Raw genomic sequence first — 16,260 nt, 5'->3', positions numbered from 1 at the left:
AAAAAAACCTTAGCTTTTAGGCTTGGTTAAAAAATATAATAATAAACATTGCACTATGGGGAAATAGCTGCAAATTTGATGGTAAAACCTTATGGTAGATGAATTTTTTATTAAATATTTGATCATATCGGCAGGGAAAAAAGCGATTAATAAAAAAAAATTAATTACTAATTCAGTGAACTTTGTTTTGGAAGATTAATTATATTGCTGATGCGCAAATTAGAACCAAAATTCAGCATGTACATATTTTGTGGAGTATTAGTTTTGGTCAGTCAAAGTTAAAAGAAAAATTAACTTGTACGAATATAAAGGCAATTGAATTTTCCCCCAACTTATCTCATAATATATGTATTATCGTTAAATATCAATGTCTAGCAAATTATTATATATTTAAATAGAAAATGCCAATGCTGCATGAACTCCAAACTCCCTTAGAATATTATGTACTCACACATATCAAATGTTTATATCAATATTAGTGAATAAAATGAATGAATGAATGAAAAATGCAATTATACATACATAAAACATTGCAAAATTATCAATAAATTTTTTAGAAAAATCAATTCAGATTAAATCTATTAAAAGTTTTTATGGATTTTGGCTATAGTAGTAAAAAACTTTATTTTAATTCATTCATTGATTTTTGTTTTACTTTAATAAATGTTTTATACTATCAATTGATCGGAATAATTATTCCTCTAATGAATCTTCCGCATTTTTAAAATGTATTCATAGTTAATTACTCGAACATATCTAAATAATGCCTAAAATTATGCAAACATTTTCTTGTAAATTGAAGGGCGGTTTGGTGGAAGGTAACAGGCGTGGTCCCATTGGAAGAAGAGAGTAAAAAAAAAGTGCTAACATGATAAATTTGAGAGCAAGTTCAATAATTAAATTCCAAAATGCAATTGAAAGTTAATTTTAGTCTGTAGGAACATTTTTGGTTTTCTGTTTCGGACTATGAAGTTCAAATAATTAAAAAATTAATTCCTTAAACCTTTAGGACATCAAATTAATTAATTTTTTGTTTGACTTTGATTAAAGAAAACTAATACTCTACATAACAGATGTTGAGTTTGTTTTTCAACATTTTGGTTAGAATTTAAGCATCAAATATTATTTTTCTTGTCTGAGAGTCTTACATATATAATTACTTAGTCATGTCTTAAAAATCTTTAATCTAGTTTTCATTATTTTTTCGGTTGTATGTATAGAGGAAGTAGCACCACATCTAAAAACTTATTTGTCACTTATTTTTCTCAAATTGGTCACTGACGAAACCAAAGCTAAACGTACTTGGATTAGGCGATTTTTCATTTAACTTTTTTTTGCCTTAGATGTCTTTTCACAACAATAAAAAGGATTTTCGATTATTTTCATTGGAATCCCTGTCGAATGGGATATAATTGGTAAACATAAGGGATTTGATTTAAGTCATTTTGATTTAAGTCTTAAGATTTTCATAATTACTTTTGAGACATTTTGTTACTCATCCGCAACGTATTCCACATTCAAGTGCATTCAATAAGCAAACTTTATTTCGTCATATTAAAGTTCAAAGTTATGTATGAAAGCAAATGGAATTAATTTTAGAATGCCCAAGAAAAGAACAAAGTGTCATCAAAAACTGTCATAAGGTACTTCAATAAAAAAAAAAAAACAAAATATTCTATAAAACTGATTACCTCAATACCGGGAAACGCCATCGACAACAGCGACAACCGATCAATAAGTGCCATTAATTACCTAAAAAAAAAAGAAACCAAAAAAATAATAATAACTATACACAATCAACTCGTGATGATGATGATGATCCAATATGAAAGGGAAAGGAAATCGCAAACATAGTGAGATATAATCATATAGTTATGACTCGAGGACTGACCACGTCGCTGCCTAAAGGTAGTTACGCTTGAGATATATTTGGCTAAAGGATGATTTGTAAGTGCTTTAAAGGTTTTGATAGATTGAAAAATCTTATCTAACCACGACTTTTAATTACACAGTGTTTGTTCTCAGTGTGTTAGAAGTTGGGGCAGAAGGAGCTTATCTGAAAGGTTCGTCTTTATGATGTATGTGTATATGTTTGTGTGTGTGTGTATGGGTGTTTGTGATTTTTGCTTCTGTTAATTAAATGTTCCGGCTCTGGAGTTAGTATAAAAAGCCCTCGAATAGCATTTGTAGGGGTTAGTACTCAGTGTCGTGAGCAAGTTAGCGTACAATGGGAGGTACATATATCCAAAACCCAAACAAAAAAAAAAAAAATCATCAAATAACAAACGGATAAACCAAAAGAATATATAATAATGAATTATTTTTTTTTTGTATTTTTTTTTTTTGTTTTTGTTTCTGTTCAAATTCCTTTTTGCAGCATTTAATTTAACAAAGGCCAGCTGTGGCTTGGCATTGGTGGTCTGTGCACTGATGATCAGTCAAGCAAATTCATACTCCTACACCATGGATCAAATGTGCGCCCAATGGTGGGATACCGGATATATTGGTAATCCTAGCAATTGCAGAGCCTGGGGATATTGTCAGGGTCAAAAACTGGTCAGTTGGGGAACTTGCAAAACTGGTCTGGTCTATAATTCACAGACTGGCGCCTGTGCCAATGCCTCAACGACAATTTGTTCCACTAGCATTGAGGAGACCTGCCAAGCGGCCAAAAGCCCCGTCTATGTAGCCAATCCCAATAATTGTACACAATATGGTTATTGTTTTGGCAATGGTACCTATGGCATTGGCGATTGCCCCACAAATCAGATGTTCATGGCCAATGCAACAGCATGCAGATATGCAACGACATGTCCCCAGGACACTATTTGCCGTTTCATGAAATCGGACATTTTCGTTGGTAATCCAAATAATTGCGGAAGCTATTTACAATGCATCAATGGTGCAGCCGTTCCTGGTACTTGTCCCGATAAGTATCCCAATTATAATGCCGCCACTGGACGTTGTGAATTGACAAGTACCTGCAGTGACTCTGGTACCAACACAGATTCAACCACACATCCCAATGCAACGACAGTTTGTCAACAGTATGTTACGGTTAAAGCACTAGCAGATGGAGACACCACCACCACTACTACTACTGAAGCTACTACCACCACTACTGAGAAAACTACTGCTACAACCACTGACGGAACCGGGTCCACCGGTGACGATGAAACTTCAACAACTGAGGGCAGTTCAACCACATCGGCAACACAATACTTTACCGATAATACAACTTGCTCTGGTTACTATGCCTGCACGTCCTATTCAGCCGTTGGCAGTTGGAACGCCTGCAAACAGGGCACCCATTTCAATCCCACACTCAAGCAATGCGTTTCCCCAGCCGCATACGATTGTCCCTATAACCGTTGCAACAATATGGATATCACATTCATGACCCAAATTGACACAAAATGCAACACTTATGTTAACTGCAATACCCTTGTGAACGGTACTTGTCCAACTGATAATCCTTATTTCAATGAGGTAAGGGGCTACTGTCAGAATACCGACCCAGGATATACAATTTGCGCTAACGCTACCGCCAAATCTGTTTAAAACTTTAATTCATATTAACAAACTTTCACAATAAACCCATTAAGTGGCAAATTAAAAAATGTATATATATATCTTGTTTCAAATTAATATACAGTATACAATGCACATATACTTACGATGGGGTGTCTTTTGTTTTACTCATTGGGTTGGTTAACAAAGGAAATGAAACACAAACGATCCCTCAGGCATTCACAAAATAGTGAAAAAGTTGATACTTTATAAAGGACTTGAATCCACAATGTACCTTAGAAGGAAAATCATGGCTAATCCTTAGTAAATGTATCTCTTTACTTACACTTTAAAATCAAAGAGTTCCTTGAACTATAACGAAATGGAATTTCATTAACAAGGTAACAAATTTAAAAACATTGATTTCATGAGATAAAGGATAAATTTTGCTTTAAACTTAGTTCCATCATATTAAATCATTCATATGTAAGCGTTTTATTGCTCATCAAATCAAAAGACTCAATCATAATTGCCTTAGCAACATGGCTATGGGAGTACCCATATATATATACCTTTCATAGATTGTTGGTTTTTTTCCCTTTGAATAAAGTAATAAAAACACGAGAGGGACAGAGAGTGAGAGAGAGAGAGAGAGAGAGAGAAAAAGAAATAAGAATTTCCAATCAATTGCTTGAAATGCATTTCATTGTGTTTCATGTGACAAACGATTTATATGTATGTATGTAGGTATGTAGAGAGTAAGTAGTCTCGACATGTAGACAATTTCCCTATCGGATGGGAATCGATGACAAACAAATGTAGAAACATGTTTTAGTACCTATTTTGTTAGTTCTCTGAAATCTCTTTGCTGGAGTGCCAAGAACAAGAATGAAGACAATGTTATTGCCGTGTAATTTACATGAATTGATATGAAAGTCAGGCTATCAGAATGACTCGATCGATCTCCTTATCGCCCATTTTGGCCTCTGATTGGAGATTGGAGAAAATACAGAGGCACCGCTCACCACAATCGACAACATCAGCATCATCATCATCATCTTTGGGTGTCGTTTGTGCCGTGTGTGCATTTTCCAAATTGTTTTTTTTTGCATATTTAAGGAGGCGTTGTCACCGTATCAGTCATCAGTATCAGTTGCGTTGTGGTAGCAAACGGGCAAACAAACTTAAAGGATATACATATACACACATATATAGAATTTACTCAAGGATATTGCCAAAAATGAAGCCAGGTAACGACGACTCTCTTCTTTGTATGAAGGCCATCTATGCCATTATATACCATCATCATCATCATTTCTAGCTATTACCATTCTGGCTGTTACCAGCTGCCTGTTTGCTGCAACAGTGGCCACCACCAGCAGCAAGACCCTGACCAATTTTAATTCACTAACGGTAAGCGAGATGTGCGCTTTGATGCCATGGGATACAAGCTTCCTGCGTCCCAACACCTGCGACCATTGGGTACGCTGTCCAGATAAAGACAACGCATTGGAGGAAGGATCCTGTGCCTCAGGACTATACTATAACAAGGAACTGGGACGTTGCAATTTGGCTGATGGTGTTTCATGTCCCTATTACGGCGAAGAGACGACAACCAACACCAATGTGTGCGCCAATGAGGTGGATGGCACTTTCATTGCCGATACCACAAGTGAGAATTGCCGTGGCTATATACTCTGCCAAGCGCACAAATCGATCAAGGCCAATTGCCCCAATGAATTGATCTTCAATCCAACTTCCCGTTCCTGTGTATATTCCACACAATACACTTGCCCCGTGACCAACAAGAGGATCAGTACCCCGGCTTGTCGCGGTGTGGCCAATGCTACACGTCTTGCCCACGATGAACATTGCGAGAAATATTACGTTTGCATCGACGAGATGGCCGAGGAGCATGAGTGTCCCGTTCAGATGGCCTACGATGTGAATCACGGACGTTGTGTCTCAATCAGTGAGGTCACTTGCTATGCCACCGCTGCCCTGCCCGAGCCCGAGAATACCTTCTGTCTGGATACCGAAACAGGCAAAGCTCTAAGCGGTTACTTTGCAGACAGCGAGTCATGCAGTGCTTACTACATTTGTGATGAGCCCGTCAAGGGGGTGCATGATAAGGAACCAAAGCATTTGGAGTGCGCCCTTGGCCAGTATTTCGACTATGTGAAATTGTCGTGCCGCGACCGCCTCAATGTGCGTTGCCTGCTCGATCGTTGTATGGGCAATTCGATGGAATATGTGAATGTTGCTGGCGATTGCCAATCATATGGCCGCTGCTCGAATGGCTCCACTGTGGGCACTGGCCGTTGTCCCGATGGCTATTATTTCGATGAGCGCAGTCAAGGCTGCACCACCACCAACCACAACTACATTGCCTGTTCAGCCTAGATAAATATATATATATATATATATATATGTATATATCATCATCACAGCTCGAGGAGTATATAATTCAGCAAATAAAACTAAATCACAACAAAAAAAAATCACAACAACCAAAAAAAAAAAACACCAAACAAAAAAAACAAAAAAAAAATAAACACAACTAACATACACTGTATCTTTTTACCCCCGTAATAATAAAAAGAAACTTCGTAAAATCTTGGTGGAGGTCATAAAAAGCACCACGCATGTATATTTCATTGATTGATTTCTATTAAAAGGCAAACGGGAAATGTTCGCGGGGCGATAAAAATTCATGTCTCGAAGAAGAAGTAGAAGAAGACGACTCATGTATGCATGTATTGTCTGCTTCTATCATGTTATTACACCATCAACCAACATATCGTTCCGTTTACCTAGCTTCTTTTTTTCTCGTTCACCTCATTTTTTTCTTGGGTTTCATTTTGGCAATCTGTTTCTGTGGCGACAGTTCCAGAATGCCTGCCAAAATATGTCATTATCAGTATGTGGAGCTTTTAATTAAAGAAGCACCCAATATCAAGTTCGAAGAATTCGGTTTGCTGATTTTCGATACGGACCCACCCCAAAGAGAAATCAGATAAGCTTAGTTTTGAACATGCCGAAGTTTCTATACCCTTGCTGAAGTCCTTGTTCATTCACTTAATTACTTGCTACTACTCTCTGTCTCTATCACATTCGATCTTTATACATATATTCGCTTTCTCTTTTAGATAACTAAGTTACCTACCTTGTTGATTCACTTCCAATTACTATCTTTCTCTTTCACATTCGATCTTTATGTGTTTGCTTTCTCTCTGGCACAACTAACCATCTTCTAAAATTGATAGAACTTGTTTTATTGCAACTCTAAATCTGTGGTCTCTTCTTTATTTACTTGGCCATCCAGCTAAATGACAATTTAGAAACGACTGTGCATCTCTCTCACACACATACGTCTATACGGAATTCGACTTGAAGTTTCTTTTTCAATTTTGTTATACCCCATTTAAGTGTATGAATGTTAAGAACAAACGGGGAGTCCCATAGTTTCTGCATCCATACTCTATATATCAATAGAGATGACTCAGGGATTTTGAATAGAAAGTGCACATAAATCAATATGTAGGTACATATATCCCATTATTAAAAGGTCTTTAATCGTCACGAGATTTGTGTATATGTATTTATAAAAGTATGATAAGGCTCGCCTGACATTGACGATTTGTTTGTTTATTTATTTTTTTTTTCGTGAAACTCACGCTAAGTGAGTGTCTAATTAAAAACTAGTGCGTTATCTAGGATTACGATCCATTGATCGTAGTCGACGAACTTGCCTCACTATCCGCCGAAGACGAGCCATCTGTCGCTGTTTCGCTTGTTGTTGTCGCCGATGATGAGGATGATGATGATGATGATGATGATGATAGCTCGCAGGCTGGATAAGATATCACCTGCGTACTACAGCGCTGAGTCACCTCATCGAAATACTCATCGGTGGGACAAATGCCGCTGCCGATGCTGGTGCCATCCTGACAGATCAAATATCCACGACAATCATCATCCGACTCGTTGGCCAATTGGATTGTCGTATTGCCCAAATCGACACATCGATCGTAAGGGCAGTTAACTTTGGATCGTGGCGCACAAACTCCGCCGTCGTCCGACTCGTAAAAGAATCGACCGTCAGGACAAACGCCATGCTCCAAAGTAAATTCACCCGTCTCCAGTTCATGGCAATAGTAGTAGCCATTACATGTCTCATTATCCGATATGAAATCACCAGCCTTGGCGCAAATCCCACTTGCTACAGTAACAGGCGGGCTTTCCGTAATTGTGCACTCCACAGTCTGCGGATAGACGCATTCGGCCTTCTGGGCATTGAACAGAAATGTTCCCGGACAGGTGCCATTTATGATCTTGCTCTTCCAGCACATCTGATAGCCATTGCAATTATTTGTATCCTTTATAAAGACACCGTCGGGCAATATATTGCACAAGCTATCCGGATCCATTTTCTCTTCGCATGGAAAGTCCCGAATGCAATGCATAGTGGCAGGATTATAGTTCATTCCAGTGCCGCATGTGCCATGCGATCCAGTGCCATTAATGCAATAATAATATCCATTGCACGTATAAGGATCAGCGGCAAAGCCATTGGGTTCTGCCGCACAAGGTTCACTTGATATGCAATCAATACTACTGGAATCCACACACGTTTGGGTCTCTCTGTCATAGAAAAGATCTCCGCTACAGGTGCCATTAACGGGCTTCTCGTCAATACACTGAACCCAGGCATTGCAGGCCCTCGGGTCATTCATTTTTGTCCCATTGACGACAAGTGTGCAGATCAAATCGGGATCAAATGTGAGGGTAGCCGTTGAAACTACAACCAATGCAGATCCAATGCATAATAGTCTCAAGATGAAGTCTACAAAAAACAACCGAAAGAAAGTTTGAGAATTGGTTAATTTTTAAACGTAAATTCCACTGTAGCCTATAATCGATCAAAAATGACTTGTTTCTCTCATGTCTCCCGAAGTGAACTGCCGGAATTGCTTATCCCCAGATAAAGCATTTCTAGCGCCTAGTGTTCTGATAAGGAAGTCATTGAAATGTATTAACAAAAAACCCCAAGTGCCTAAATGCCTGACAATAGGATCGATCAATTAAAATTTTTGTATATATCAAACATATAGATCTCGTCCGTTTATTTACGTACTCATGCTGTGCGGAGGACAAAAAAAAGTAGAGTTTCTTGAATTGAAATTGAACCAAAAAAAAAAAAAATCACAATTCGACCACTCGAAAGACCACGACCAACTGAATGGCACCCGGAGAAGGTGTTGTCATTAAATATTACAGGTGACTCTGCTTCTAGTCTCTGCCTCTTTCTTGCGGTTCACCTGGTGTAGTGAATACATATTTAAATCCCAATAAATTACTTTTTGAGCCGACAAGTGTCGTCAGTTGTTAATTTTGGGTTTGAATATTATTTTCCTCCACGTTTATCAAGCATTTCGCCCATTAATGCCTTCAACTGTTTGACAATTGATAAATTTGGGAACTCCGACACGAGCGGCGAGCTGGTCTGGGCCTCTGGACAGATAAGTCGATGTGAGAATGGCCTAAAAATATTCCAAAAAGGCAGCACTCTGAAGCACAGTCAATAAATTTAAATGATTTCATTTTTTGATATCGATTTTGATTTTGATTTTGATTTCAAACATGAACTTTAGTCAATTAAAGTCCATCATCATCATCATGATCATCAGTGCTTCAAACTATTTCAAGACATTTGTCAATGACATTTCGAACAGGAAGTGCGTAACGCAATCTTTCTAAATGTTTTCTTATCTCACAGTCTCAATTTCTCGAATTCGGACTAAATAGAAGTATGTCTACATGATATAGATATAGATTCTATATATTTACCAATTACTTTTGTCTCTCTCTCTGTCTGTCTAGAGTGTAGATAAATCACATGTCGTATACGTAATAAGCGAGTTTTCAAGGAAAATATCATTATAAAAAGGTCCTTAAATTTAAAGTTTTATGTGTATTATATATAAATAGAATATTTTTGTTTGTTTTTCTTCTTTTTTTCTTTATACAGTAAACAAGAGATACGTAAACAAGCATTTCACTTTGATGTTTCTTATCTATTGTGATTTATTAGTATAATCAGTTAAATTTTGTGTTTTTTTCTGTGGTCAATATGTTCATTTGAATGACCAAAGATTATAAAGGAAAAAAAATCAATTTATGATGAGGTTTTTTCAACTAGTGAAAGTCCATTCTATTGTTAGTGATTCATGTATTATTATTATCGGTTTATAATGCCTTCCATTATCAAATATCTGAGGAAACGCTTGTCTCAGCATTACGTTAAATTCCATTAATAGTTCATCATGAGTTCATTTCACCGCCGTCTTCAATAAATGTCATATATATCTTTTGACAGCGATACGAAAAGGAACATTCTACAAAATTTTATTCAATGACATTATCGTTTTAAGTATAATCAGATGATTTTTAAGCCATTACTAGCCACTAGATGTCCATATGGCTATAACTAATTGATCACTGATTTTCCATCAAAAATTCAAATTATTTTCCCCCAAATGATTCATTCATTGCCAACTTCCCCGTTTTTTATATTATTCTTTAAAATCGAAACTCTATCGAAGACCCCATCGATCATGCGAAAATTGAAATTTTGCTGGAGGTACAATTGATCATGTCTTCTCTGCGATGGATCATCGATCAATTTCAATGCTAAGAGTACTCAGTCTATGATAAGTTAATAATGCCCAAAGTTCTATATAAGACCACATGGTTATTTTAATTTTGAATTAGTAAACAAAAATATACGATCGATGATCATGTTGGGTAAGTTCGATTTTATTTTCGAAAACAACAACGCAGCATTTTTTTCCTGTTTCAATTACAATTAAAATTTTGTCAACTAGGTGGATCTAGAAATACAATTTGCCTAGTGGTGCTAGGGCTAGTGCTCTGCGGTTGCACGGCTCCGGCTGCAGCAAATGTAAATATGAGTGCCCTCTGCCTAATGGTCACGGACGGCTTGTATGTGGCCAGTGAGACTGATTGCTCCAGCTACTATCTCTGCGAGGGAGCTGTGGCCACTTTGCAGACTTGCGGCAGTGGGCAATATTTTGACAAGAATACCCAGCTGTGTAACACCGCCTCGCAAGTGTCCTGTTCGATTGGCAGCAGCGCAACACCTTGTGCTGGCAAAGCCGTTGGAACCTTCGCCCCTACAAATAACTCGTGTACCGATTACTATTATTGCGGTGCTTCCGGAGCCCAGCGTAGCAGCTGCCCCAATGGCGAAAATTTCAATCCCAATACGATGTCATGTGTCTGGCCCAGTCAGTATCCCTGCACCACGGTCACTGCCAGCGATGGGGTTAGCGCTGTCTCCCTCAATCTCTGTCAAATGATCAAGGATGGCGTCTATTTTGGTAGCTCGGATAGCTGCACAGCCTGGAACTATTGCAATAACAATACCCTTGTAACCGGCACATGCCCCAATAGCATGGACTTCAATGTGGCAAAGGGTATTTGCGATTATGCGGTGGATACCACATGCTCACAGGTCACCTACGATCAGTCATTGTCGACAACTGGTGCCGGCAAGTGTGGCACAGTTGGAGAGACCAAGAATGCCACCGCCTGCAATCAGTTCTACCTGTGCCAATCGAGTGGCGTCTACACTCTGCAGACTTGCTCCCAATCGGGCTATTACTATGACACCATTAGCAAGATCTGTGTGCCACGTATGAGTGCTCGCAACCAGTGCGATCGCTGTGTGGGCACTACCAAGACCTTTGTCAATGCCTATTCCGCAACCAGTTGCAGTGACTATCTCTACTGCGTCAATGGAGTCCAGCGTGGTGCCGAGCAGCAGTGTCCATCCGGTTACTACTTCAACGAGGATATGGGTGACTGTGTGATTGTCGATCCTGATTATGCCTGCTGTACTCCCAGCAATGCCACAAGCAGCACCACAACATCTTAAACATATTATCAGCTTATATCAAAAATTCTTATATTTTTTTTTCGTACCTTTAAATTTCTAATAAAATATATAATGAGCTTCAAAAAATATTTTGAAATATTAAATTTTGAACTATAAAATGAAATTAGAACACTTCAAAGCAATCAGCATTTAGTTTATTGCAAAATATTTTTGGGGGGAAAATCAAAGCTTTCCATTATTTTCACAAGTAATTTAAATTTTATTAGAATGTCTCTGTCGAAATCCTTTCAAAGTTGAAAAATTTGAGTTCAAATCAATAAAAAACGGGTCAGTATTGGACGTACGAAAGTTTTTATATTCTTAAAGAGTTTTTGTTTCACTTTTTGCCTACCTACAGCTGGCAAAGTGAAATGTATCCTTTTCCACAGAAATTTCAACAAGGATACGATGCGTCTTCATCATATGTTTGTGTGACACATCTACATAGACGATATAGTCCACAGTTTTTCCACCTTATGCTCCAATTCCTCATGAATAAATCTATTAAACTCAATATGGCAGCTGATTATGCAAAAATCAGTTACTACACAGTTTGTTAATAATCGAATATGAAGCAAAATTGGTTTTTCCTACTAAAATTAAATTTCAGACCGATCAATTAAAGCTATATGACATACATTGTTGTCTGATCATGATGATCTTTAAGTGTTTCAAAATGTCAGAAGTTGAATTTTATGACAATCACTTGAAAAATAACAAAGATATTCATCTTAAACTTTAGACTTTAAAGTTTAGACCGATCGCTCATCTATATGTTATAGTAAACCATAATCCTTTATTCGACTTTAAAAGACCATGAGAGGTTCTTTTTCATTAACACGAATACAGAAATGATATATGAATATATAAATTCGTTTCTTAGTGCTCATCATGAATACATATACTTTATATATAGTCGATTATGCTTACATCTAAGTGCTCACATCCTTCTTTTATCCTTTTTTGGGTAGAAAATTGTCCACAATTGGTAATAGATTCGCTTTCGAGAAAAACCATTTAAAGGACTAAACAAATTACAAAATTTCACTCAGGATTTTCCTCTTAGTGACTATACTTTCGAGGCATATACTTACTTTTAATTACCAAATAATATATTTTATTGCAACAACCATTTGATAAAGTGTATGCTGATGGTTTTTTTCCTGTTATTCATTTGGATATTTAATGTTTATGGCACACATTCGGAACCCCTTTACATTAGATAAAACCCAATAGACCATTGATAAGTAGTAGTAGTGGGTTTGTTTTTGTTTTTGGCTTTTTTTGTTGTTTTTTTTTTGGGATATGCCCATGAAAAAAAAAATGGATATTGCTTGCCTTAATATACATATGTACATCATATAGTTGGTAGAAATATAATTCTCGTGATGGAAAATTATCACGTCATAAAACTGATATGAGCCGAACATTGATTGTACCATCGTTTGTTTGGGTTTTGGGCTAGGTTAATTGATTGATTGGTGATTGGTTGTGGCAAAGAAGCCACAATAATGCTGGAGAAGTACTTACAACTTAAGTTTAATTAAAATTGGTAAAACAAAAAACCAAAAATTTACACTAAAAAAAAGTCCAAAGCGAAATAGGCAACACGATACGATGATTAAGTTTATATAAAATTAAAAGTTGTTTCGGCTTGTAGAAGCCTCCATAATTCTTAAGAATCGTGCGTTTCGCTTATCAAACTTATCGGCAGTCCCTCCAAAAAAAAAAAAAAAAAAAACGCCACAAGTACTAAGTATATATGATCTCGATGCGAAGACATGGAATCGAACTATAAAAGACGACAACCTGAAAACCCTGTCATTCAGTCAGTCTTTAGTCTTTGCTAAATCGTCAATAAGTTTATCAAACTGAGCGAGTAGACAAAAAAAAAGGCACTTCAAAAAGAAAACGAAAATGACGACAGGTATGTGAAATTATCATCATCATTCTTGTGTGTGCCTGAGGACCCCCACTTAAAATTATATATATGTATTATTGCTGATATGTCTAGGTAATTCTCGCCTATTTCTCCTCGTGAGCTTGACAATACTTGGCTCTGCTCTATCCGCTGATGTTCTTGAGGGCAACTACAATGTGACAGCCTTCTGCACAGTTGTGCCCGTTGGCACACTTCTGGGCAGCATTGTGTCGTGTGATTATTACTATGCTTGCACCAGCACTGGACCAGTCAACACATCCTGCTCGGCTAACTACTCCTTCGATTTGGCCAATCAGAAGTGCAATCCCACAGATCAGGTCACCTGCTACTATGGTGTGGAGAATGTGTGCGCCAGCATAACAACCAAGGGTTGGGTACCCAACACCGGCACCTGCAATGGTTGGATATACTGTGAAAATGGCGAATACGCAGGCAACGGCACTTGTGGCGCCAACCAGAAATTCGATCAGACTTCTTCGTCGTGTATATATGGCAAATGTCCCACTGTACTTGCCACCACCGATGGACCCACTTTGACAAGCAATTGTGAGGTTGTTCCACCTGGTATTTACTATGGCGATACCCTTAATTGTACGAAATGGAACTTCTGCACAACAAACCAGACTGCCGAAACAGGAAACTGCCCATCTTCAGTAAGTCACCAGAATGGACGAGAGAAATCCCTTTCTATACTATAATAAAATTGTTCCATTTGTCCTTTTAGGCATTCATTGTTGCAACAAAATCTTGTGGCTACGATACTAACGATGTATGCAGTCGCGTCACCGAAACTGAGCTCGGCACCGCCACAGGAGAGTGCGGCACAAAAGGTGCCGAAAAAGGTGATAGTTCCGTATGTGGAACTTATCTGCAATGCGATGGAACATATTGGCAATCGTATTACTGTGACAGTGGTTACTACTTTGATTATATTAACGAAACATGTCTTCCTCGGCAAGAAGCTATCGCTACACCTGGTTGCGATCGTTGCCAGTATGCGACCAAAACTTGGGTTAATGCTGTAGACAATACAACATGCAGCAATTATTTGTATTGCAAAAATGGAGTGGGTGAACCGGTCTCCTGCTCTTCAGGCAACTATTTCAATGAGGATAAACAGGCATGCGTTTCAAACTCAACCTTGGTGGCCTATGCTCAAACTCATGGTGCTTGTCATGGAGCGGGTTCAACCACCATTTTAGACGATTCCACAACCGATTCCACAACCGAAGGAACAACCGAATCAACCACCGTAACAACCGAATCAACCACTCTTAAAAAGTGAAAATACCACACAAGCAATATAAAAAATACATATGTATATATATATTTCCTTATGTCAACCACTTAGTTTTCTATTAAATACTTTGATTTAATTGCATTGTATAAGATGACTTGCATATTTGCAAATGGTTATACATAACTGGCTAATGGAAAAAAAATTAAAAATATATAAATATGGATTGATATCTATTTACTCTGATTACCTTTTCCTTTTCAAAACTAGAAATAATATTAGAAAGAGAATAACTTTTCTCAATGTTTGCGTTTTGGTATCCTGTGTGCTAAGAGCACACAAAAGATACATTTCTTATTGCAAATCGAAACGAAAAATGTTGCATACTTTTAGGCAACTTGATCAACTTTCGCAAATATGTACATACATACATATATGAAAATTTGAATTTTTTGTTTGATTAACATATTGCTGACTTTATTGTATTAGTTACATACCTACTTATATTGGCTTACATATTGCATTATCTGCAAAAACAAAAGGCTAGATACATATGTGGAAATTCAAGTATTTACAAAAGTATTTACATATGCAAAATTGTAATTCCATTTAGAATAAAGTGTTGAGTGGGGGACAAAATCAAATTTACATAAATCTACATACTTATCTATGTATGTATGTATAATATTTACATACAAACATATATGTAAATTCAAGCCAAAATAAAGGAAATATTTGACATTCGATCAGTAAAAGTGATGTCATTTCCTTAACGCAGTTGTCAAGATTGCCCATGAACTTAAGAGCATATTAAAACTTATGTATGTATATACATACATAAAAACACACATATGTACATATACATACATATGTGTGTGTAAGGTATATGCGTAAATGTATTTTGGGTTGATTTGAATTTATTTTGTTAAACGACTGGACTCAATTCGCTAATCGGCTAATCGCGGCGTCTTGTTTAATAATTATATTCAACCCTCTCATTTTCGACTTTTCGTATGGTGGTCGTTGGTCAAGCGCGTGACTCATATCAGAAAATGGTGAGAACCACCGAATATCCCAAAAATGCATTGATCGACTTTATGATACCTAAAAACGGAGAACCATTTATATATGTAGATTTGTAGGACAATTTTCATGTATTGCATTCGTTAAAGGCAGTGAGAGTAAATCGGAACGAACTTTTCTTATACATATGTATGTAAGACATTATAATCTAATGTCTCGAATAAAATCAATATCGTCCAACAAAGGGTCTGATACCCCGTATTTCTGAGCAAATAAACAGCTGATAATTCGAAGCCGCGCCGTCGCAATTTACCAAACACACACATCAACATTTCCTCAGCTGATTTGCCCTCTCTCACTGTCTCTCTTTTGTACGCTCTCATTCTGTTAATTTAGCGACTGGCGCACGAGGAAATGTTAACAGTCTCTCGGCAAGTAAAACACTCATTAACAGTCTGGCGGTGATCAAATGTTAATTATCTGTTAACTGGGAAGAAGTACACTCCTCATCACTACAATAGGACATACAATACACCAAATTGAAGAAGACACCTCAACAAATTAAAAAGTTTTTCGTTCGCAGACTTC

General features: G+C 37.3%; 5 protein-coding genes across 5 annotated transcripts; 4 read left to right on the top strand and 1 right to left on the bottom strand.

Annotated features, from left to right (window-relative positions):
• Positions 1-2,199: 2,199 nt before the first annotated feature.
• LOC26530148 (peritrophin-44) lies at positions 2,200-3,676 on the top strand. The gene is made up of 2 exons (XM_047012060.1): positions 2,200-2,234; positions 2,378-3,676. Exons 1-2 carry the CDS (start codon positions 2,228-2,230, stop codon positions 3,559-3,561), a joined length of 1,191 nt encoding a protein of 396 aa, XP_046868016.1. The 5' UTR covers positions 2,200-2,227; the 3' UTR covers positions 3,562-3,676.
• A 992-nt stretch (positions 3,677-4,668) lies between these two features.
• LOC6638979 (peritrophin-44) lies at positions 4,669-6,006 on the top strand. Its single transcript, XM_015179087.2, has 2 exons — positions 4,669-4,760; positions 4,832-6,006. Exons 1-2 carry the CDS (start codon positions 4,751-4,753, stop codon positions 5,911-5,913), a joined length of 1,092 nt encoding a protein of 363 aa, XP_015034573.1. The 5' UTR covers positions 4,669-4,750; the 3' UTR covers positions 5,914-6,006.
• A 1,083-nt stretch (positions 6,007-7,089) lies between these two features.
• LOC6638980 (peritrophin-44) lies at positions 7,090-8,735 on the bottom strand. Its single transcript, XM_002061862.3, has 2 exons — positions 8,648-8,735; positions 7,090-8,356 (listed from the first exon to the last, which is right to left on the bottom strand). Exons 1-2 carry the CDS (start codon positions 8,649-8,651, stop codon positions 7,230-7,232), a joined length of 1,131 nt encoding a protein of 376 aa, XP_002061898.2. The 5' UTR covers positions 8,652-8,735; the 3' UTR covers positions 7,090-7,229.
• Positions 8,736-10,310: 1,575 nt separating this feature from the next.
• LOC6638981 (peritrophin-48) lies at positions 10,311-11,557 on the top strand. The gene is made up of 2 exons (XM_002061863.2): positions 10,311-10,317; positions 10,398-11,557. Exons 1-2 carry the CDS (start codon positions 10,311-10,313, stop codon positions 11,468-11,470), a joined length of 1,080 nt encoding a protein of 359 aa, XP_002061899.1. The 3' UTR covers positions 11,471-11,557.
• A 1,730-nt stretch (positions 11,558-13,287) lies between these two features.
• Positions 13,288-14,798, top strand: LOC6638982 (peritrophin-48). The gene is made up of 3 exons (XM_002061864.3): positions 13,288-13,397; positions 13,485-14,065; positions 14,137-14,798. The coding sequence occupies exons 1-3, from the start codon at positions 13,388-13,390 to the stop codon at positions 14,695-14,697; spliced, it is 1,152 nt and encodes a 383-aa protein (XP_002061900.1). The 5' UTR covers positions 13,288-13,387; the 3' UTR covers positions 14,698-14,798.
• The last annotated feature ends 1,462 nt before the right edge of the window (positions 14,799-16,260 follow it).

The sequence above is a fragment of the Drosophila willistoni genome (genome assembly GCF_018902025.1).
Source record: "Drosophila willistoni isolate 14030-0811.24 chromosome XR unlocalized genomic scaffold, UCI_dwil_1.1 Seg144, whole genome shotgun sequence".
NCBI classification, from domain to species: Eukaryota; Metazoa; Arthropoda; class Insecta; order Diptera; family Drosophilidae; genus Drosophila; species Drosophila willistoni.
Note: the sequence above shows the minus strand (reverse complement) of the source record. Positions and strands in the feature narration are given on the sequence as shown.

Excerpts from the sequence above, each read along its gene's own strand:
- LOC6638982 (XM_002061864.3), top strand. Across the intron at positions 14,066-14,136 it reads CAGGAAACTGCCCATCTTCA|GCATTCATTGTTGCAACAAA; the intron begins GTAAGTCACCAG and ends TTGTCCTTTTAG.